The sequence below is a fragment of the Dipodomys spectabilis genome, unplaced genomic scaffold (genome assembly GCF_019054845.1).
Source record: "Dipodomys spectabilis isolate Male_0828 unplaced genomic scaffold, ASM1905484v1 ptg000132l, whole genome shotgun sequence".
In the NCBI taxonomy this organism is placed as follows: Eukaryota; Metazoa; Chordata; class Mammalia; order Rodentia; family Heteromyidae; genus Dipodomys; species Dipodomys spectabilis.
Genome location: NW_024870809.1, coordinates 4,817,310 through 4,840,981, shown reverse-complemented (window position 1 = coordinate 4,840,981; position 23,672 = coordinate 4,817,310). Strand labels below are relative to the sequence as shown.

The 23,672-nt window shown below is 34.8% G+C and overlaps 1 protein-coding gene across 5 annotated transcripts in view; it reads left to right on the top strand.

Moving 5' to 3' along the window:
• Col4a5 (collagen type IV alpha 5 chain) overlaps positions 1 to 23,672 on the top strand; it is a 205,850-nt gene that overhangs the window by 135,769 nt on the left and 46,409 nt on the right. For all 5 annotated transcript variants that reach the window (XM_042690045.1, XM_042690044.1, XM_042690043.1 and 2 more), the window contains 9 exons: positions 1,564 to 1,656; positions 1,744 to 1,848; positions 2,879 to 2,976; positions 4,111 to 4,261; positions 10,239 to 10,352; positions 15,153 to 15,320; positions 16,117 to 16,206; positions 16,653 to 16,802; positions 23,017 to 23,115. In XM_042690045.1, the coding sequence (XP_042545979.1) occupies positions 1,564 to 1,656; positions 1,744 to 1,848; positions 2,879 to 2,976; positions 4,111 to 4,261; positions 10,239 to 10,352; positions 15,153 to 15,320; positions 16,117 to 16,206; positions 16,653 to 16,802; positions 23,017 to 23,115 (1,068 nt within the window). The remainder of the gene's footprint in view (positions 1 to 1,563; positions 1,657 to 1,743; positions 1,849 to 2,878; positions 2,977 to 4,110; positions 4,262 to 10,238; positions 10,353 to 15,152; positions 15,321 to 16,116; positions 16,207 to 16,652; positions 16,803 to 23,016; positions 23,116 to 23,672) is intronic.

The window sequence follows — 23,672 nt, the reverse complement described above, 5'->3', positions numbered from 1 at the left end:
ACTAGCTTTTTCCCCTGGCTGGCCTCAAACTGTGATGCTCCTGATATCTTGTCTCCCTGGTAGCTAGTATTATAGTCGTGTACCACCACCTTGGCTGTGTATTATACAAAATATTTTACCTCATATAGTTTTTGTGTTTTGTTTTGTTTTGTTTTGGTCGGTCGTGGGGCTTGAACTCTGGGCTAGGGCGCTGTCCCTGTGCTCTTCAGCTCAAGGCGCTCTACCGCTTGAGTCATAGTGCCACTTCCGGTTTTCTAGTAGTTTATTGGAGATAAGAGTCTTACAGACTTTCCTGCTCAGGCTGGCTTTGAACCTCAATCCTCAGATCTCAGCTTCCTGAGTAGCTAGGATTACAGGTGTGAGCCACAGGCACCCGGCTTACCTAATACAATTTGCTATTTACATCCCTATGTTATCTTCGATGAACAGAGATAAGTTTACTGTAGTAAAATTTATCAATCTTTTCATTCAGAATTAGGGCTTTTTGGGTTTCATTTAGGAAATCTTTCTTTTTCCTGATCCCATTTCAAGCTTCTGTTTGAATTACTGTATTTGGACTTTGCGCACAGAATAATAACGCAAAGAAATATATCCTTTCCTCATTATAGCTTGATATATTGTAAACTAATTTGGCCTATACTTAAAAGTCAGAAGATAGATACTATGTTCTGTTACTTAGCGTTCTCCAGAAAAAAATAGAACAAATCGATCGATCAATGGATGGATAGCTAGCTAGCTAGCTAGCTAGCTAGCTAGCTAGCTAGCTAGATAGATAGATAGATAGATAGATAGATAGATAGATAGATAGATAGATAATTTGGGTGGGTAGATGGGATAGATAATTTGAGTGGGTAGATGGATGGATGGATGGATGGATGGACACATAGACACATACATAGATAGATAGTTAAGGAAGAATATATTCAGGATATTGACTTACCTGCCACTGGATGCTGAGAGATTCCTATGATTAGCTTCCTGGGATCTGAAGTATCAGGAAAAACTGGTAATGTGGCTCAGCCAAATTCTAATGTCCTATGAATTGAGGTACTGGTGGAGAAAGTTCCAGAGTCTAAAGGCTGGGGAGAAGGGAGTTGTAATGTTTCAGAGCAGGAGAATATGGATGCCCTTGCTCCAAAGACCTACCTCTTTGTTCTGTCCAGGCTCTCAGCTGTTGGATGATGCTGCCACACATTGGGTGAGGGCAGGTCTTCCTTATTCAGTATACTGATTCAAATTCCTCTATTCTGGAATCACTCCCACAGAAATAATGCCTAGTAATAATGTTTTAATAGCTTTCTGAGTACCAATCTGGTGAAGACCCTTAAATTATCACATTTCTTCTTTTGTGGAAGCTCAAAACTGTCATACACTTTTTCTCTTTGAAATGTCTTTCTGTTTGGTACCTTTCTAGAATATGCAATATGGGAGTGGGTTTTTTCTGGTAGCATTTTATTGCTTTACATTTCTAAAGATTGCTGATGATTTCCCTTTTTTTTGGTTTTAGTTAAAAATTATTAAGTGAATAGTTGCTACTCACTCTTGATCCTCTCTTGTTCTCAGGTCCTAAAGGTGATCCAGGTCAGACCATAACCCAGCCAGGAAAGCCTGGTCTGCCTGGTCATCCAGGTAGAGATGGTGAAGTAGGTCTTCCAGGTATGGAAAGAACAGATTTCAAAACATCTTCATCACTTGTTGGCTTCTTTGGACATTTCCCTTATACAAACAGTTATTTCTCCATAGGCGACCCTGGACTTCCAGGCCAACCAGGATTCCCAGGAATACCTGGTAGCAAAGGAGAACCAGGTAGCCCTGGAATTGGACTTCCTGGACCACCTGGTCTCAAAGGTATGTTGGACTGGGTTGGTCAGGGTAGGTTAGCTGGTTAGTATGACATAGTTCTTTGATAATAAAATGTTTTAAATGTAATTATTCTCTGTAAATGAAAAATCAATCACAGTCACAGTGTATGTATAATTTAAGTTCATGATCTTTGCTTTAAATATCTAATCATAAAAATATCTAATTGTAAGTATTTAAAAATAGTTCAAATATCTACATTGTAAATATTAAAAGAATAATTCATAAGTCAGATTCACTGGGATTATTGTATTTTGTATTCACCTTTGTATTCTTTGTTCCTAACAATATAAAAAGCACCCAAAGTCTATTTTTGATTTTATGTGTTATGTGAAATGAAAATGGCTTATTGAAAATATACACACATATACAATGTCTTATCATAAATAAAAATATTCTCTTGAGTTTTGAAAATTTTTAGGACTTTTGCAAATGTTCTGCCTTATTCCTCAGAGAACAAATTCTCATTAATAGCAAAGGATACACACTTCTGTAAGGGCAGTTCTTAAACATATCATTGCTCATTGCTACCAAACATTTTCAGTATCAGTTTAACATTATGTGTGTGTGTGATGTCTATACTTGTTATTAGAAGAATATAATATTTATGTCATCATACTATGTGGAAGAAATGGAAGAAATGCCTGTGTTTTTGTAAGGGATTTATTCCATATAGTTTTATTTCACTATATGGTAGTCCTTCTTTTATTCAAAAGAGCATGTTTTCTTCTATGCATATTATCTTTATACAAAACTAAAAGGACCATAATGCAATTGAGAGAGATTATCTCCTATCTGTACATTTGATACTATTCAGTCATACAAAATGTCACTGTGGTCACTAAGCAGGATTGAAAATGTGGATATATATTTTTCCATTATATTTTATTATCTTTAAGCAGGGTACAAAGGAGTTAACATTCAACAAATCAGTTTGTATATACAATGTATTTTGATTGGATGTATTTCTTAAACTGTATTCTCTTTGGAGGTTAAAAACTGACTTAACATTTTACAGGTTTTCCAGGAATTCCAGGACCTCCCGGAGCTCCTGGGACACCTGGAAGAATTGGTTTAGAAGGCCCTCCTGGGCCACCAGGCATTCCAGGACCAAAGGTCTGAGACATTTCAATTTACTCCTTATTTTCATGTCTCTCTTACTTTCCTTAGTCTTAACTCTCTATTTTAATTTAGACATTATCTCGAATCTACTACTTAACTGTTTTCATTTAAAAATAATTAGTTGTAAACCATTTTTGATCACAATACTTTCTGATCCATTTGTGGGGTGGCCAGCTATTCAATTACATGAGAGTACACCATTTTTAGCTTCCCTGTTGTTTATTGAATGACTCACTATTCCATTGAATCTCTGTTATGTGTACATGACTATTGGTTGCAGTGATAGTGAAAAATACTTTCTTATCCTCATTCCCTCTTCCCTGATTCCATTTAGTTTATGTAATGAAAATCACTGCTATTGTAATTAATAATTCTATATTTGGCTTATTTTTTCGATTCCAATTTTTGGCTCTTGTCTAACCTCAAACTTTCTTCAGTCTGCCTTCAGCAAACTGTTGTGGTATATAATTTCCCAGACTCTATGGGGTTTTTTGTATTTAATCAATTCAATCATCCTAAGTTTCATCATTAATTCTTATTTACCTTGGGAAAGAGAATGAACATGATGCCAGCTATTTACACAGTGAAATATAGTAAAACATGTAAAAGGAGTAAAGAAGAAATTTTTATTTATCAATAACCAAAATGAAAAATTACTTTAAAAATTCTACATTTGTTTCACCTATTTGTGAATAATTGCTTATTGCTTTGATAAATATTTTAACCCACATCTTAAAATAATGCCATTTCTACTACAAATGCTTCAGTGTTTATTTCTAAGTGGACATTTCATACAAAACCCACAATGCATTAAAATACTTACTTAAATGCAAAATAATTGTTTTAATCATATTTCTTCACTTGGGTAAACTTATTTAATCTCATGCATTTTCAGTTATCTTTCTTATTCTGAAACCCATCCAACTCATTTAATTTGTCTTGCTGTAAACCCGGTTTTCATCCTTTCAGATATTCTCTCTAACATACCAATTACTTTTCATTTTTCTGGCCTTCTTCTCAAGGGAAAAGTTATTACCTTGTCTTTCTTTATTTAAATTCTCTATAGTAAACAGCAATAGGTAAGTCATAGGAGTTTCTTTATTTTGTCTTGCCATGTTTATTCTGAAGGGAGAGCCAGGATTTGGGCTACCTGGACCACCTGGGCCACCAGGACTCCCAGGTTTCAAAGGAACACTTGGTCCAAAAGGTGATCGTGGTTTTCCAGGACCTCCAGGTTCTCCCGGACGCACTGGCTTGGATGGCCTACCTGGACCAAAAGGTATGGAGGTTATTTTGACCCTTGTCAATTTGCTTTTAAAATGATAGAAATTGAAATCTTTGGAAAAGTTTGTAGTTGGTAAGCACAATTAACTAGAAATCCCATGATGTCATCTATAACTGCTACACCATATTTTATTCTTAATTACTTTTGTCTTAAATTTTGTTATCTATGCAAAGATATGTGTTTTAAAAGTAACACTGAACTAGTCATAGCGATCTACACCTGTAACCCCGCACTCAGAAGCCTGAGGTGGGAGGATTACAAATTCTAGGCCAGTTTGGGCTACAAGTGAGATACTGTCTCAAAACAACAAAAAGTAACAGTAAGAAGTATTGCCTCTACTCCAACTCCATCCCCTATGTTGATTCTCATTATTTTATTTTATTCTCTTATTGTTCCTCTATAAAATAATAATGAATGCAAACACATTTCATTTTTCTCTGCTTCTTAAAAGACCAAATTTTAGCATTTTGCACTTTGCCTATTTTCACATTATTTTATATTGTAGAGGTCACTTCATATCAGTGCTTAGAAATACTGGAGTTGTTTTCCAAAGTACCTGCCTAGTATTGAATTTCAAAAGTATGTTATAGTTAATTTTATCAGTTTAAATTTGCTAGAATTGGTAAATTGATAAATTTTGCCAATCCTTTCTCATTACAAATCATGCCACAGTAAATAATCTTTTATACACATTATTTCAAATGTGTGTAGGTATATTTGTAGAAAAGAAGTAATGAAAATGGATCTCTAGATATTGACAGATTCTTCTCCATTTTGTTCCATTTACACTCTGGCCAACAACATATGAGTCTGTTTCTTTCACCAAAGCTTTCCCAAATATACTGAAAAATTCTTGGATTTTTTTCTAGCTTCAGGGAAATAAGCATATTTTTCTGTGTGGATAATTTTAAAGGTTTTATTATGAAAATTTTCAAGTATGTCCAAAATTTAAAGAAATGGGCATATATTCTGCATAGATTCTATGATAATTATTTTTTTGTTGGTTCTCAGCTTGAACTCAAGGCCTAGGCATTGACCCTGAGCTTTTTTGCTCAAGTCCTTTTACCACTTTGCCGTAGATCTAGCTCATTTTTTGTAGTTAACTGGAGATGGTCTCACATGCTTTCCTGCTATGGCTGGCTTCCAACTGTAATCCTCAGATCTTAGCCTTTTGAGAAGCTAAGATTATAGTCATGAGCCACTGGTGCCCATATATAATTACTATTTTGTCTCTTTGCCAGTATTTTATTTTTTTAATTCAAATATAGGGGCTGGAGATGCAGCTCAGTATTATGATACTAAAAACCTCAAGGCTATAGGTTCAATTCTCAGCACAAAGAGAAAGATCATTTATACAACAAAGTAGAAAGTACATTACACTACTATATACCCATCCTTGGCATTCTACTATCAGTGCTTTGCTGTACATGTTTTGTCATATATTGGCACATCTACCCACCCTTCTCTATATCCATTTATTTATTTTAGAAGCATTTTAAAATAAATTGCAGCAACATTCTCCCTAAATAGCATGCATACTATAAGTAAAATTCCATAGATGCTTCATATTTTTTACCTTGCTATAAAATTCAAATAAAATGAGAGGTGCAAATCTTAAAGGTAAAATTTTTGGGTTTTGATGAATGCATATAACTGTATAACTCTATGAAGATATTGTACCAGGGCTGGGGGGATGTAGCTCATTAGATAACACTTGCCCAGTGTGATCAATACCCTGGGTTCCATTGTTATCACTGACAAAAAATTTTCCTTGTCTTTTTCTCTAATCAGTCCCTATTCAGACATCCATAGTGGCAATTGTACTGTTAGGATTTACTTGGTCTATAATTTCTTATAAGTCAAGTAATGCAAAATCGACATTCTTTATAAGATTTCTTTCACTAAGCATATTTTTGACACCTTCCTGTTGTTGCATTTATGAATACTTCATGTCTTTCAATGAAATTATTGAATATACAATTGTATGTGTTTATCTTCAACACTTAAACTGTGTCAAGGTTTTGGCTATTATGAGTTTAGCTGATAAGAGCATTTTACAAATGTCTTTATATGGATTTATGCTTTCATTTTGCTTGAGTAAATAACTAATGAAATTGTGCAGTCATAAGTGTCTACTTAGCTGGTAGAAAGATAATAGAGTATTTCCTCAAATAAATATATAATCTTTTTTTTCTTTCATCATTTACCACTCTTTCTCTTATTTTTTTAAATTTTTTTAAATTTTTATTTATTTTTTATTGTGAAAATACTGTACAGAGGAGTTACAATTAGATGGGCAAGATAATGAGTACATTTCTTATCAAGCATTGTAGCCTTCTCCTTTGTATGAATGTATAATCTTAATTCATGCCAATATGATAAGATACCCTGTGTTCTCTCCAGTTTGAGAGTCTTGGTAAGTGTATGGTAGTATCATAAATTGTCGTTTAATTTATATTTCCCCAATGACTAAAATGTTGAGCTCTTTCTTATTGGCATAAATAATACAAAGTTAGGGTTTTTTAATTTACATTTGATTTAATTATTTTAAATTATTCTAATAATTATATGGAAAAATTCTGTAGAATAACCTAAATATTTTTAGAAGAAAGAACATTGTTGGAGAATTCAAAGAGACTAAGTATAAAGCCATAGTGATTAATATATTGTGTCAGATGTGAAATGCAGACACAGATAAATGGACATTATAGAGAGTCTAGAAAGATAGCTCCATATTTGAATTTTTTGGTACTGGGGATTAAACCCAGACACCTATGCATATTTACCACATACTCTGTCATTGACATAATCCAGGCCATAGATATTTGACTTTTAACAAAAGAAAGACAATTTCAATCGGAAAAGATGTGTTTTATACTAAAGCTATGGAACATACATATTCGGAACCAACACAACAAATGAACCTTACGCCCTACATCACGTCTTATACAAAATTTAACCCAGATTCATTTATATACATAAATATAAAGCTTTAACAAGACAAAACTTCCAGAACAAAGACAGGAAAACTTTTTCTGTAAAGAGCCAAATACTAAGATATTTTAATCTTTGTGGGCTGCTTGTAGTTTACTCACATTATTTTTAATAACCCTCAAAAATATTTTAAAAATCACTCAAGTCATGAGAAGTATAAAAGCATGTTTGTAGGTAAGAATTAGCCAATGGACAGTTGTTGTCTCATAATTCAGATAAAAGATATTATTCAAGTTACACAATCCCAAAGAAATTTAGGTTCCATGGTTTCCTTTATTTGCAATAATTAGTATACATATAGGATAATCTTATCAGTTGAGTTGAAAAGCTCCAAAACCATGTATAAACAAATGACCATATAAGATGATGCTAAGTGAAATGAACCCCAAGATATGGACACAAGAGGTCTATCTTTACTGTTATTGTTTTAAATGTACCACGTGATTTTATTTTTGTTGTTGTTGTTTCCTTTGTATGCTCTTTCCCCTATGTCATATCCCCTGTTGTCACTGTACTTGATTTTAGTACCCTGCATCTTGTGTATACATATATCTAATTTGGGGAGAGGAAGGGAATAGCAAAACGCTGAAACAAGGATCCAGGATGACCCATTGCAACAAAGATACCCACAGGACAGTATATTGGAAACCTTGGGTGGGGGGGGAGGAGTATGGAGGGTGGAGAAGGGAAGGGATAGTGGGACAACACAAGGAAGGAAAGGAAGGGGTAACTTTAATCGACAAGTAATATACTCATTGCCTTACTCATGTAATTGTAACACCTCTGTGCAGCATCTTAACAATAAAATAAAATAAATAGTTCAGATAAAATTATAGAAGAAAATCTTTGTGCTCGTAAGCAGAAAGTTGCTAAATAGGACATCAAGAAGAATTTAAAAATTAATGAAAGGAAAATTATGAAAAGTTAGACTTCATTAAAATTAAATATAGTTATATTCATGCATCTGGCACATGATTTTGAATTCTGACGGGGAGCCAGGCTCATGACTGTAATTCTTGCTACTTGGGAGAGTAAGATCAGGAATTCTGTGGTAAAGGGCCTTCCTAGAGCTATGCGGGAGACTGAGCTTAGGTGGGCCAACCTGGGCAGAAAAGTCGATGAGACTGGAACAATGGAAGAAGATGACCATGTACCTGCCATCTCAGCAAAAATATGATGACTGGGGTCCAGATATGTGTCCAGGCAGGAAACAAGACCCTACCTCAACAATAACCACAAAAATAACAGGGCTAGATATGTGGTTCCATAGTAAAGTGCTTGCTACAAGCAAAGGCCCTGAGTACAAATCTCAGTATTAAATCTCAGTGACAAATTGGCACATATGAAAATGCTCAGTGTTAAGTAGCCATCTGCAAAATGCAAATTAAAACCACAACAAGATATGTAACTATTAGAATTGACTTTTTTCTGAATAACAAAGAAAACTGATGCCAAGGATGCAGAGTAACTAAAAGTCTCATAAATTGCCAGTTAAGGTGCACATTAGTACAGAAAGTTTGGAAAACATTGAAGTCTCCAGCACAGGAAAAAAATGTTGAAATGACTTTGAAAGAACAGTGTTATGTTGAACAGTAGGAGATGGGGGAGACCAGGAAAGAGAAAACAATAGATGAGGTTGATCTTGCTAAATTATAGTATACACACATCGAAATTATCACAGAAAACCCTTTACAATTAATATATGCTGAACAAAATGAATCACAGGAAAGTTAAACAGGCTATATTGGGGAGCAGGTACTAGTGAGAGTGGGGATGGCAGGCAGAAAAGATGATTGAGGATAAATATAGTTGAAGGTTTTTTATATGCATGTGTGGAAATAGAATGGTGAATTGCAATGATTATTTTTCACTAGCATTTTCTCCTACCGTTCTAAATAGCCAGTTTTCCTTTGTACTCACTTATCTGAAGGGTTATTTCCTGTTCCTGGAGACACAGGAATGTGGTAGGTATCTCTAACCCACATTCTGTGTCTCCTGAGTGACAATTACATATAAAAGTGGTCTTATTGTATGATGAAGAAATCTCACTTTTACCGAAGAAAAATTCAAAGCTTTTTGTCAGTGGTTTAAGAGCTTTATTCATAATCACCAAGAATTGAAAGAAGCACTAATGTCTATCTAGTGAAAAGACTTAACTAAATGTATTGTAGTCATACAATGGACTAATTCGGATGCACAGAACATGACTTAGTCTCAAATGAATCACATTAACTTAAAGAAGACATTCTCAAGAAACTATGTAGAATCACATTTATAATATTCAGGGAAGTTATTCTGAAGAACTGTGTGACTATCGATCAGCAGTTGCAGGAGGATTGGAATGTAGAGAGATATTGAATGCAACTGGGCCCCTTTGGGGTTGATGGATCCGTCCAGTATCTCGATTTTAGTGGCCATTATATGACTATACATGTGTGAAAACTCATTAAATTATAAAGGTAGTGAATTTTAGTGTATGTAAATTGTTTGAAAGTGAGAATGATAAAAATGCCGATTGGAGCAGTGAAGATTCTAATGTCAAAGAAATGTCTCCCTGATGACAACTGAGGTTTGAACACACTGTAAGCCACAACCCTGAGTTAAGAGAAAGGAAGAGATTGAAGCTTATTTATTTTAAAAATACAAGTAGTTTGAAAATATATTTTAAAGTTATTAATAATTGCTGAACACAAATTATAAGGGAGGGATTTGTGGTTTATAATTTCTTGTACTTTGGTGAGTTCAGTTTAAGTATGGAAGGTGAATGCTCAGCAACATGATAGTTTAAGATTCTTAATTATTTGGTTCTATAACCTTTGTTCTAGAGACAGATGTGTAATTTTTCTTCCTGAACAAATGACCAACCAGTTATTCCCTGATTAATGTGATGTGCCTTTTCACATGGGCATCATGGTTCCTGATAATTTGTGACTTAGCTGTTATTTCTTAGTAACTAAACTGTGTTTATTTCTGAAAGGTGATATTGGACCAAATGGACAACCTGGGCCAGTAGGGCCTCCTGGACTGCCAGGAATTGGTGTTCAGGGACCACCAGGACCACCAGGAATTCCTGGACCAATAGGCCAGCCTGGTAAGATTGGGGTGAATTTGCATTTTATACCACTCACAATATGTGTGTTGGTTAGCTAATCAGTAATGTTAAACTTGTGTACCAGTCTTCCAAAAAAAAAAACAAGTTTTGATAGGTGTGTGTGTTTGAATTTGTTAACATGAAAAGTATAGGTCACAACTTAAGAGCTACTTTAATCACTGACATTTTCCCTTCCTGTTCACCTAAAATTTATGTTTCAAGCAAAGTAATTTTAATAATTACATTATGTTAACATTGACATAATCATCAAGGTAGTCAAAATTTTGGAAGCATAGATTTTAACTCTTAGGGATGATAGTTTTAGAAGATAGGTAGCAGTAGTAGTAAGACCTTTGTCATAACTTTTCGTACCACATGAGAATTGTAGTTAGAGTTAAGCAGAAATGTTCTGTAAAAATACAATGAGGTATTTTCACTTGATCTGTTACAAAATAGAATTTTTTCTTTGTCCCCTGGAAATCTCTTTGTAACTTAAGACTGTAAGCTGGGTTTGTGTGTGTGTGTGTGTGTGTGTGTGTGTGTGTGTGTGTGTGTGTGTGTGTGTGTGTGTGTGTATTATTGTATAATCCAATTGATTTTGTCAACGTATCCTTCTCCATTTGTGTGAGACTATTGAGTGGATTCTGCATTATATGCTCATGTGCTGACAGAAAGTCTTATTATTTGTTATAAACAAGCACAGTTAGGGGTAGTCTGGGGCCAGCATTATGTATTGCAAATTACTGAATAATTTCTAAAATGAATACAAATATGGGACATTTAATCATTCTTAATTCACAATGAGTTAAATATCAAGAAGGCTTAAAGTCATATTTGAGACCTACATACATTTATTATGAGCTCATAGAAATGTATTTTCTGACCTTAAATGTCAATAGGTATTTTTTGTTTATTATAAATAAAAATCTAGAAACATTGGCTAACAACATAAAAGGCCTGTGAAGTAAAGGCTATTTTTATATAATGGCCTATTATAAATGGATTTTAAAGCACTTGTCACTACTGATTTAAAAATAAGGAAACTTAAAGTGATGTTTTGTACCAGGTTGTTATAAAATAATTGCTTCATCACTCATGGAAAAAACATTCTGCCCAACTAGTATAGCAGACAGATCGTGAAGAAAAAAAGCAATTTTTACTTTTCACCATTAAAGGCTTGACCTCCTCTTTCAAACCCCCCAAAAAAGCAGATTAAAGGAATTTATCAATTCAGCTGTTTTATTATTTCTTTTAGTATAAAAATACTAATACGGAAGGATTTTAATATCCTAGATGAGAATAAAACAAACCATCTTTGATACCTCTGTGAACAAAATGCGTATTTGGTTTCATGCTTTTCCAAATCTAACTAACTCTCTGAAAGGTTTCATTCATCTATTATTTTCATTCTCTCCCCCAACCACAGTATATATAGGTACATTGACTATAAAGTAGTCTAGATAAGGTGGGCAATGGAGAAAGCAGTGTTTCTAGATTCAACTCCATGTATTGCTTCTGTAAATATATGTTTTGCCATTGAATTCAAGATCTGAACTAATAGTACCTAAAAGATAATAGCAATTAACATGAAACTCTGTTTCATTTACATCCATTTTAGATAAATTTTATTCGCATCATCAAAACAATATCTTAATCCACTTTAAAAGTGTCATAATTTATCTTTTCATAATTTCAGTAATAAATAGGATATTTAATATACCTGAGTTAAATTCATTATGAAGAAAATATTATTTGCTAATCATTTAATAATATATTTAATTTCATTGTGCTCCATTTTTGTAATACAAAACTAAATACAAAATAATATATATTGCTTTCTCTCCAGTGTAAAATGTTTGCTTTATCCTTTACGTTTTTCTGTTTGATACCATTTTTTGGTTATTATTAACATGTTTTTACTATTTGCTTTGCAAGCTATACAGTTTAATTTGTTTATAATTTAAAGTCCTATTGAATATCAATTTCTTATCACACAGCAGCAAAATAGAAGAATTGCCAAGGGAGTAGAAGTGAAATGTTTTTCATCCTATGACCTACTAACCCAGGCAAACATAGAGATTGTTGATTCTTAGTATTTGATTTGTCCATTAGTCAGAAGATTAGTGCTTTAGTGAATCCTTTTCGAGATCAGTTAAATGTACTCTATTCCCTGACTAAAGATCATACCAAAATCTGGGCAAAATTTGTTCATTCTTACCCATTGTCAGGACAATGTATGCAACTAAATCATTACAAAGAAAAATACCTTCACTATTGTAAATCAAAACATGAGACAAAAAGAAACAACAAAACTTCAGAAATTATTCACGTTATTTTTATAAATAAATAGAACATGTTATAGTTTTCTAATTTTTTGAAGGCTATGAAATTTGTGTGTTTGTGCATGTATGAAATCCTCAAAGACGATACTTGTTTTTATAATTTTACTTTGTTAAATTTATAAATTTATAATTTAAAATTTATAAATTTCCTTTTTTGCCAGTAATTTTAGGGCATATATATATATAAATATAATACGTCTACATATCTGTATAATTCTTTAACTTCTAACACATAAGTGCTTTAATTCCAAAATGATTGTTGAGAGCAATATAAAGATCAGAGAAAATATGAATATAAAGCTGATCATCAAAAAATATTATTTGGGGGATATGAATGCTTCATTGTGTCTCATGGGCAAATACATTTAATTTATACCATGTGCTATCTGAAAAAATACCTACAATAATTCAAATATAGTATATATTAATATGTAAGTGATGAATAATATTCTATTTCTGGAGTGTTTCATTCTAAATGTTTTATACTTAATTTTGTTTCCTAACCTAATGAATCATTTTGAAAATAACTTCTACTTTGTTGGTTCAACCTGTTGCTGAACTGTAATTCCCTGCCTTTTGAACGTCAGATCTACTAGGAATTGTAGGAATTGTAGATCTTTCTTAAAAGCCATATCTTAAAGTAAAGTTCAATAAGGAAGATTTCTCCACATTGAAATCTTCCATTATTTCATAGATCTACTCTCTTGGTACATATTTCAAAGGACAAATTACTTCTAGTGAAAACTTAGCTATTTAAAAACTGTGCTAACCGGGCACCGATGGCCCACGCTTGTAATCCTAGCTACTCAGGAGGCTGAGATCTGAGGATCGCAGTTCAAAGCCAGCCCAGGCAGGAAAGTCCATGAGACTCTTATCTCCAATAAACCGCTAGAAAACTGGAAGTGGCACTGTGGCTGAAGCAGTAGAGCGTTCACCTTTAGCTGAAGAGTGCAGGGACAGTGCCCAAGCCCAGAGTTGAAGCCCCACGACCGACCAAAATAATAATAATAAAAAATAAAATAAAAATTGTGCTATAATAGTTGGCAATCCTATTGTTATGTTATAGAACTAAGAGCATTCATTATTAGTTCTCTCAACAGACTTTACATGTATAATAAAGTAAAATATTTTCCATTTCTACACTATTTTAATGTGAAATGGCAGCATTGGAGACATCACTACTGTTCCAACTAAAGGAATTCCAAAATCTTCAAAGTGAATTTTATCAACTTTAGGGCATGCTGGAATAGAGCATTATAAACAGATTCTTAAATCTCAACAAAAGAATAATCTCAATGAAATAATTGCCTGTGAATGGTCAACAATAAGGTAGATTGCATTGTCAAAGGGGCTTTGCAATGAAAAACTATCTTACCCCCAAGCCACTAATCAATTATGGATTATCCCCATTTAGCAGCTAAATACCATCAATGTTTCATGGCTCATTTAAATCACATGATTGATAGTTACTGAAGCAATATGTTTTTAATGTGTTTTTCCCATAAGCATATTCTATTCTAGTAACCTTATATTTTGGAATGGTTTAGTCATACAGAAATGTTCTAAAGTTAAGTCTATTTGCAATGCCACATTTTCTTCCTGTAAAATCCTGGTGGGAATACTGAGAAACAAAAGTTAATAATAATGTTAACAGTAATATATTATTACAACACCAAGTAAAACATAGTCAGTAAATAAAATCACAAAGGTCCACCACACTGACTCACTCAGGAATGATAGCAATGTTCAATGGTTCATTATATAATAGAGAAATTCAAATCAAATGGGCCAGTGTTTATTGACAAGCTGTTGTGAATCTTCTGTGGAATACGTACAACAGCGGAACAAACGTTCAGAAATTTGGGGCTGGGAAGGTGGCTCACTGGTAGAGTGCTTGCCTTGCATGCACAAGGCCCTGGGTTCGATTCCTCAGCACCACATAAGCAGAAAAAGCCAGAAGTGGTGCTGTGGCTCAAGTGGTAGTGTTAGCCTTGAGCTGCAGAACTGAGGGACAGAGCCCAGGCCGAGTTCAGGCCCCATGACTGACCCCCCCCCCCCAAAAAAAAATTCAAATTTTATGGCAATTTATGCTGTGATCATGTTTACTAAATATAATCACTAAAAAAATCAGGCTTTCATTTTATGTCTTTAGTCTTTTAGTTTATGTTTTAGAAATTTTATTGTATTTTATAAAAACACTAGTCCATAATGAACTAGAAGTTAAGAAAAATTATCTTTTACCAGAAATAATTTGCAAAGCACCATCTCAGAGAAATGTGATTAGAAATCCTAAAACTTGATTTCTTAATCATTTTTATTCACAATATGCCAAAGGTATCCCTAGCATTCTTGTATATTTCTTACACACTGAGGTCTATAGTTTTTTTTTAATAGAAAAACAGCCAGATTTATCTTTTTGAATGGCTTCAATACTTGTTAATATTGATGTGTTCACTAGGCTTACATGGAATACCTGGAGAGAAGGGAGATCCAGGACCTCCTGGGTTTGATATTCCAGGTCCTCCTGGTGATAGAGGCAGTCCAGGGCTCCCTGGAGCTCCTGGCCCTGTAGGACCTCCAGGATCACCAGGCCTCCCAGGAAAAGCAGGTGCCTCTGGATTTCCAGGTAATATTTTTTAATGATTTCTCTGATTTAGTACTGAAGAAGTTAATAGTTGGCCTCTGGTAGATTACTCACATGTTGTACTTCTCTGAATTGACAATATCTGTTAAGGAAGAGTATTAGTATCCTTGATTTCAAGGAAACTTAGCTTACTGTTTGCACTATATTTTTCTCTGGAATAGTTGCAGTTATGTATTAGTGTATAACAAAACCTCAAACTTTAATGAATTAAACCAACTTCAATTTTTTTTTGCTCAAGATTCTGAGTTAGAATCAAAGTGTGATTTTAATAGGGCATTTGTCTGGTACCCATATGCCCCTAACAAGAGTGGTTAGGGATGAATTGTCTACTTCTCGGGTAGCTGGGTGTTCTTGAATTTACATGGGATCATTCATGGTTCCTCTTCATGTGGCCTGGGTTTCTCACATCATTATAGTGTCAGAGTAGTTGCTCTCCTTCCATGGCACTTGTGTGATCCAGGATTGCCAAATAGAAGCTACAGAAATTCTGACCTACCTAGCCTTGAGAGTTATACAGTATTGTTTAATGAAGGATAAAGCCCAGGCTTCCAAAATTTCAGAAAGGGGAGCTACCAGGATGTGTAGAGGCCATTTTTGGAGATTAGCTGCCACACTAGCAGTAAGCAGTTGCTAATGGTACAGCCAGTGAGGCGAAATAGAAAGTCACAGTGGTTTTTCTCCAACCCTTAATAGTTTATTATTTGGCATGTTAAAACATACCTTTTGTCTTTCCAAAAGGCTAAAAAGGAAAATGCTAACTTATTGATATTCTTCAAAGGTATTAAAGGAGAAATGGGTATGATGGGACCTCCAGGCCCACCAGGACCTTTGGGAATTCCCGGTAGGAGTGGTATTCCTGGCCTAAAAGGTAATATTTAGTTTGCCAACAGATGGATATGAGAAAGAAGATGAAACATTGCTTTATGTCAATATGGAATATTTTTACTGACCACTTAAAAATTAGCAAAATTTACAGCTATGTTTTCATGTGACATGGCATAAGAAAGGCCTTGTTTTTAACTTAATTTTCATAATTAGTTTGGATACTGTGAAACATGGTAAATGCTTACCTGAAAATGTAAGGATTAAACATTGAATATTTTTTTTTACATTACAACTTCATAATTGTCCAAGAAAGTAGAGTGATTATTATTTGAATTTTAAATTTTATGTTCAAGTAATGCATAAACAATAATTAAGCTGCATATATGTTTTATGTGGGCAGCAGCATATCTATCAAAAGTACAATCTTCACATGTATTATGGATGAATCAATGTGATGGATTGTGTCTTCCCCACACATGTTGATTTTAGGTGATGATGGCTTGCAGGGTGAGCCAGGACTTCCTGGCCCTGAAGGAGAAAAAGGTGGAAAAGGAGAGCCTGGCCTTCCAGGCCCCCCTGGACCAATAGATCCAAGTCGCTTGGGCTCCAAAGGAGAGAAGGGGGAACCTGGTTTACCAGGTGAGTTAAAGTATATATTTACAAATACTCTTTATGGCATATATAAAGTTCAGTTGGGGATTGCTGCTTGAGATCAAACTCAGGATTTTATACATGCTAATCAGATACTTTACCAGTAAGTTCAATGGTCAGTTTTAATGACATGAAAAGTGACATGCCCATGGTTTCCCTTATTTACAATAACTAGTATATGTCTGAGACAAGCAGAAAAGGTCAGATACATTGATGTTAGGTGAAATTAACCCCAAGATAAATATTCAAATGTTTTTGCTTTCATGCAATTGTTTCTAACATATTTATTAGACAATTTCTCTGTTGTTTTGTATGTCCCTCTTCCACGGTATAACCCCTGCTTTCACTGTTTTGGATATTGGTATAATTTGTGGAGGGGAAGGGCCAAAACAAATCATTTAAATAGGGATACAGGTGGACCCATTGCAACAATGAGATGTACAAATCGTTATGTTGAAAAATGAACTTTACAACTTTGCGGGGAGGGGGGCAGAGGAAGGGGAGGGGGGAAGATGGGAAGGGATGGGAAGGGGAAACAAAGGAGGAGGCAACAATGTTTGATAAGAAATGTACTCATGGCAAAAACTCAACAGAGAAAGCGCAGATCTAAACAGCTGCATAGATCAACTAGACTTAACAGACATTTACCGAACATTTCACCCAGCAGCATCAGAATACGCGTTTTTCTCAGCAGCACATGGAACGTTTTCTAAAATAGACCACATTTTAGGCCACAAAGCAAACTTGTCTAAATTCAGAAACATTGAAGTTATACCTTGCATTCTCTCTGACCACAAGGGAATAAAATTAGAACTCAACACCAAAAGCCACCAAAGAAAGTCCTGTATCACATGGAGGCTGAACAACACACTGCTGAATCATGAGTGGGTCATGGAAGAGATTAGAAAGGAAATTCAAATGTTCATGCTATTCAACAAAAATGAACACACAAAATACCAGCTCCTCTGGGACACAGCAAAGGCAGTACTCAGAGGCAAGTTTATAGCTCTGAGCTCCTACATCAACAAATTGGAGAGATCTGAAACTAACAATTTAATGACACATCTAAACCTCCTTGAAAAAGAGCAGCAAGATAAACCCCAATCCAGTAGACGGAAAGAAATAATCAAAATTAAATCAGAATTAAATGAATTAGAATCCAAAAAAACTATAGAAAGAATCAACAAAACAAAGAGTTGGTTCTTCGAAAAACTTAACAAAATTGACAGACCCTTAGCAAATCTTATTAGAAAAAGAAGAGAACACACCCAAATTAATAAACTCAGAGATGAGAATGGAAACATCACCACGGAAACAACCAAGATTCAGACCATTATAAGGGAATACTTCTCAAAACTTTATGCTAATAAGTTTGAGAACTTGACAGAAATGGACCTCTTCCTAGCAAATATTGACATGCCAAAACTAAACCAAGATGAGTTAAACTATCTTAACAGGCCCATATCAAGCATTGAAATAGAAACAGCAATAAGAGACCTCCCAGCTAAGAAAAGTCCAGGACCAGATGGTTTTACAGCGGAATTTTACAAGGCCTTCAAAGCAGAGCTCACACCAATACTCCTCCAACTCTTCAATGAAATTGAAAGAGAAAGCTCACTACCGAACACATTCTATGAAGCCATCATAACCCTCATCCCAAAACCAGGCAGGGACTCACCAAAGAAAGAGAACTATAGACCCATTTCTTTGATGAACATTGATGCAAAACTTCTCAACAAAATTTTGGCCAACCGACTTCAACAATTCATCCAAAAAATCATACACCACGATCAAACAGGATTCATTTCAGGGATGCAAAGCTGGTTCAATATACGCAAATCAATTAGTATTATTCATCACATCAACAGGAGCAAGAATAAGAACCACATGGTTATCTCAATAGACGCAGAAAAAGCATTCGACAAGATCCAACACCCCTTCCTGATGAAGGTTTTGGAAAAATTAGGAATCCATGGAACATTCCTCAATACAATAAAGGCTGTATATGACAAACCTACAGCCAGCATTATACTCAATGGTGAAAAACTAAAGCCATTTCCTCTTAACTCAGGAACAAGACAAGGATGCCCACTCTCTCCACTTCTCTTGAATCTAGTATTAGAATGCCTAGCTACAGCAATAAGACAAGATGCAGACATAAAGGGGATCCAAATAGGGAAAGAAGAAATAAAACTCTCCCTCTTTGCAGATGACATGATCTTGTATTTAAAGAATCCCATAGACTCCACTCCCAAATTACTCAAGCTGATTCAAAACTTTGGCAAAGTAGCAGGTTATAAAATTAACCCCCAAAAATCAATGGCTTTTCTGTATGCCAACAATGAGAAAAGTGTGGCTGAAATTAGGAAAGCAACTCCATTTGTAATAGCCCCACAAAAAATAAAATACCTAGGAATTAACTTAACTAAAGAAGTGAAGGACCTCTATGATGAAAACTTTAAAATCTTGAAAAAGGAAATCAACACAGAACTTAAAAAATGGCAAAACCTCCCATGCTCCTGGATTGGAAAGATTAACATCGTGAAAATGGCAATACTTCCCAAGGCTATCTACAAATTCAACGCAATACCTATCAAAATTCCACCCTCATTCTTCAAGGAAATAGAAGAGGCAATCCAAAAATTCATATGGAACAATAAAAGACCCCGAATAGCAAAAACGCTCCTCAACGGAAAGAACACTGCTGGAGGAATATCAATACCAAATTTCAAACTCTACTATAAAGCCATAGTAATCAAAACAGCTTGGTATTGGCATAAGAACAGACCTCAGGACCAATGGAATAGAATTGAAAACCCAGAAATGAACCTACAGACCTATAGCCATCTAATCTTCGATAAGGGAGCTAAAACAATAGAATGGAAGACAGACAGCCTCTTCAGTAAATGGTGCTGGCAAAACTGGTTAACTACATGTAGAAAACTAAAGCTAGATCCTTATATATCACCCTGCACCAGAATCAACTCCAAATGGATCAAAGACCTTGAAGTCAAAGCAGACACTCTGAAAACATTACAGGATGGAATAGGAGAAACCCTGGGTCTCCTTGGCTCAGGCCGAAATTTTCTGAATAGAGACCCGGAAACACAACAAATCAAAGAAAGGTTGGACAAATGGGATTGTATAAGGTTTCAGAGCTTCTGCAGGGCAAATGACATAGCTAGCAAGATCAATAGAAAGCCCACGGACTGGGAGAAGATCTTTACTAGCCATACAACGGACAAGGGTCTCATATCTAAAATATACTTGGAACTCAAAAAATTAAAACCTCCAACAACAAATCCTCAAAGAAACAACTGCCCAATAAGTAAGTGGGCGAAAGACTTAAAGAGAAGCTTCTCTGACGAAGAAAGAAGGATGGCCAATAGACACATGAAGAAATGTTCAACATCCCTAGCCATAAAAGAAATGCAAATCAAAACAACATTGAGATATCACCTCACTCCAGTTAGAACAGCAAAAATCAAGAACTCTAACAACAACAGATGCTGGAGGGGATGTGGACAGAAAGGAACCTTACTTCATTGTTGGTGGGAATGTAAACTTGTTCAACCACTTTGGAAAGCAGTATGGAGGTTCCTCAAAAGACTCCACATAGAGCTCCCCTATGACCCAGCAATCCCACTTTTGGGCATTTACCCTAATGTTTACAAAAAATACCACACTAAAGCTACCAGCACAACTATGTTTATTGCAGCATTATTTACCATAGCTAAGATATGGAACCAACCCAGATGCCCCTCAATAGATGAATGGATCAAGAAAATGTGGTATATATACACAATGGAATTCTATGCCTCCATCAGAAAGAATGACATTGCCCCATTTGTTAGGAAATGGAAAGGCTTGGAAAAAATTATATTAAGTGAAGTAAGCCAGGCCCAAAGAAACATAGGTCCCATGGTTTCCCTTATTTGCAATATCTAGTATAGGTATGAGTCAAGCGGAAAAAGTCAGAGAAGGTGATGTTAGGAAAACGAACCCTCAAATATGTATTTTAATGTTTTTGTTTCTTTCATGCATGTGTTTCTAACGCATTTATAAGATTATTTCTTGGTTGCTTTGTATGTCCCTCCCCCACAGTGTAACCCCTGCTTTCACTATATTTGATGTCAGTATAACATGTGGAGGAGATGGGGACAAACAAGTCGTTTAAGGATTCAGGTGGACCTGTTGCAACAATGAGAAGTACAAAATGTCATGTCAAAACCAGCTTTACAATGTCGGTGTGGGGGGGGGAGGTATGATTGGGTGGGGGGGGAGGGGGGAGGCTGGGAAGGGAGGTGAAGGGTAAACAAAGGAGGAGGCTGCAATGCTTGGTAAGAAATGTATGCATTATCCTGACCATGTAATTGTAACCCCTCTGTACAGTATGGTCTCAAATAAAATAAAATTAAATTAAAAAAAAAAAAAAAAAAAGAAATGTACTCATGATCTTGCCCATGTAATTGAAATCCCTCTGTATGGTATTTTAACAATTAAAAAAAAAAGAAAAGTGACATGCCATAAGGAATTTGGAAAGTCACTTAGATGCCTCAAATTTTACTAATAAATATTAATTTCCACTTGTTTTATAGATCAACTTTTCAATATTTTCAGTTTACCTATTATGAACTGTGAAAAGTTAAAATATATTTTATTAATCCCTTTCAGGTTTTCCATAAAGTACTATAGAAAGTAACAGAGAAAAGAATACATAGCCACAACAACCTGGAAGAAAGATTCCAGTGTTTAGGAAATTTTCTGATCCTCTTCCTTTCTTTTTCTCTTGTAACAAGATAGAAATGAATGACACATTACAACCATATAACATTGGCTTTTAAATAAAATTCACTGTTACTAAACCTTGGCAGAATTCTTACTGGACTATTAACAGCCAAGCTTAGCCCTGAAGAATGCACTGAAAGTCGATCTAGAGAACAACTCTTATTATTTGATTAGAAGCAAATGAGCTATGAAGTAGAGTTTTCCATTTTTTAATTTTTTGGTTATAATGTAATAATAAAAAATCACAAAATATGAATAGGCATAAATCAATATGTTAGGTATATATAAGAAGTAATCAAAAACTTTAAAAACAGAAAGGCACTTAACTCACAACCTAATAAACATGGAATAACCTGTCAAACAAAATGAGATTTTATTTTTAAATTTTGCTATTATTTGAAGCTTTTAGAAAATTTGTAATCTTTATTTTGTTTTACTCTTCAATATTAACAGTCATGTCCCTGGGAATATGAGTGTATATGGATATTTCTTGGATTCAATGGATTTTCCTCACAAAAAGTTACACTCTTGAAGTTTTGTGTATAGTCACAAAAGTTTTGTCTGTAGTTATATCTCATTATAGCTTAAATGAGATAACTTTTTGGGCTTCTTGGAAGGCTTATTTTCTCTATCATCTATGGTTTTTCTATATTAGATTCACTAAACTATATTTGAGTTCTACTATGAGCTTATTAAATATAATAAATTGTAAAACACGGAGGCTCAAAGAGGAAACTAGCTTTATTAAATGCTCTGAATTTCTTGATGGAAGATAAAATGGGGATTTTCAGTATTTTCAGTATTGATCGTACTATGACAGAATATCACCATTTCAGCTCCCCACTGGTAATGATTTTCCAAGAAGGTACAGACTTTGTATTGTTGACATTTTTCAGTGGGGTTGAAACTACAAGTACATCTCTCCCTCTCTCTTTTTCAGTTCTAAGTATCAAATCCAGGGGCTCAGACCTGCTAAGCAACTACTTTACCTCTGACCAATACCCGTAACCTTCCAGATATATCTTTATGTGTGCAAGTGGCACCTATGTCCTGTTGAATGCGTGCATGCTGACCAGCCACTGCATTTAACTCTAAAGAAGTTTATTAAATTACCCCAAGATGTGGTAGATGCCTTGGGGAGTATTCCTAACCTCTTAAGGGCCATGCAAGGGATGACTTCTGCCCCTCCTTATGTGTCAACTCAAGTTATCTTTTCATTCCTATTTTGTCCTAGGAACTTCCATCACAGGGCCACAAAATAGAGAAATTATTAAGATGCCAAACTACTTGAAGAAAAATAAGAATATCCCCATTTTCTTCATATCACCTATAGTTCAATCATTGAGTAGCATGTTTTGCCAAGTTCATTTAATTATAATCAACCTAACTTGTCTATTTTGCTCATCTTTGGAAGGTATTCCTGGACTTTCTGGGCCAAAAGGCTACCAGGGATTGCCTGGAGACCCAGGGCAACCAGGACTGATTGGACAACCTGGATTACCAGGACCTCCAGGTAGGCATGATTGACAACCTGTAGTAGTTGAGGCTAAACCTTAGAAGATAAGTACATGTTTACCATGTTTTGGATCTGGCCATCGTAATATGCTTGAGTAGCTGTTAAAGTGTGGAGGTCATCTTTGATGAAAATGGAGCTTACCAAATGTCACTTGTCCTGTGTTTCAACAGAAAAAACTTATAGAATATTTTGCTTTGCACATTCACATTCATTTTTTGTCGCAATATAGTATACACAGAACTGTGACTCAAGTTATATGCTATTTTTGATTCCATATATAGCAACATATACAATTAAGATAATTATCTAGTAAGAGATTGAATAATTTATCTCTCCCAGGGTTTTTTTTTGATGTTTGTTTTGTTTTGATGCCTTCAAATTTAATCACAAAGCCATGAAGACAGGGCTGCTAATTTTATTTTTTGAAAATTTCTAGGGATGAAGATTTTATAACTTATCTTAGTGAGTCAAAGCATTAATCAGTTACAAAGGATTTTTTATTTTTGGTGCAAGTCCTGGGGCTTGAACTCCAGGTTTGGACACTGTCCCTGAGC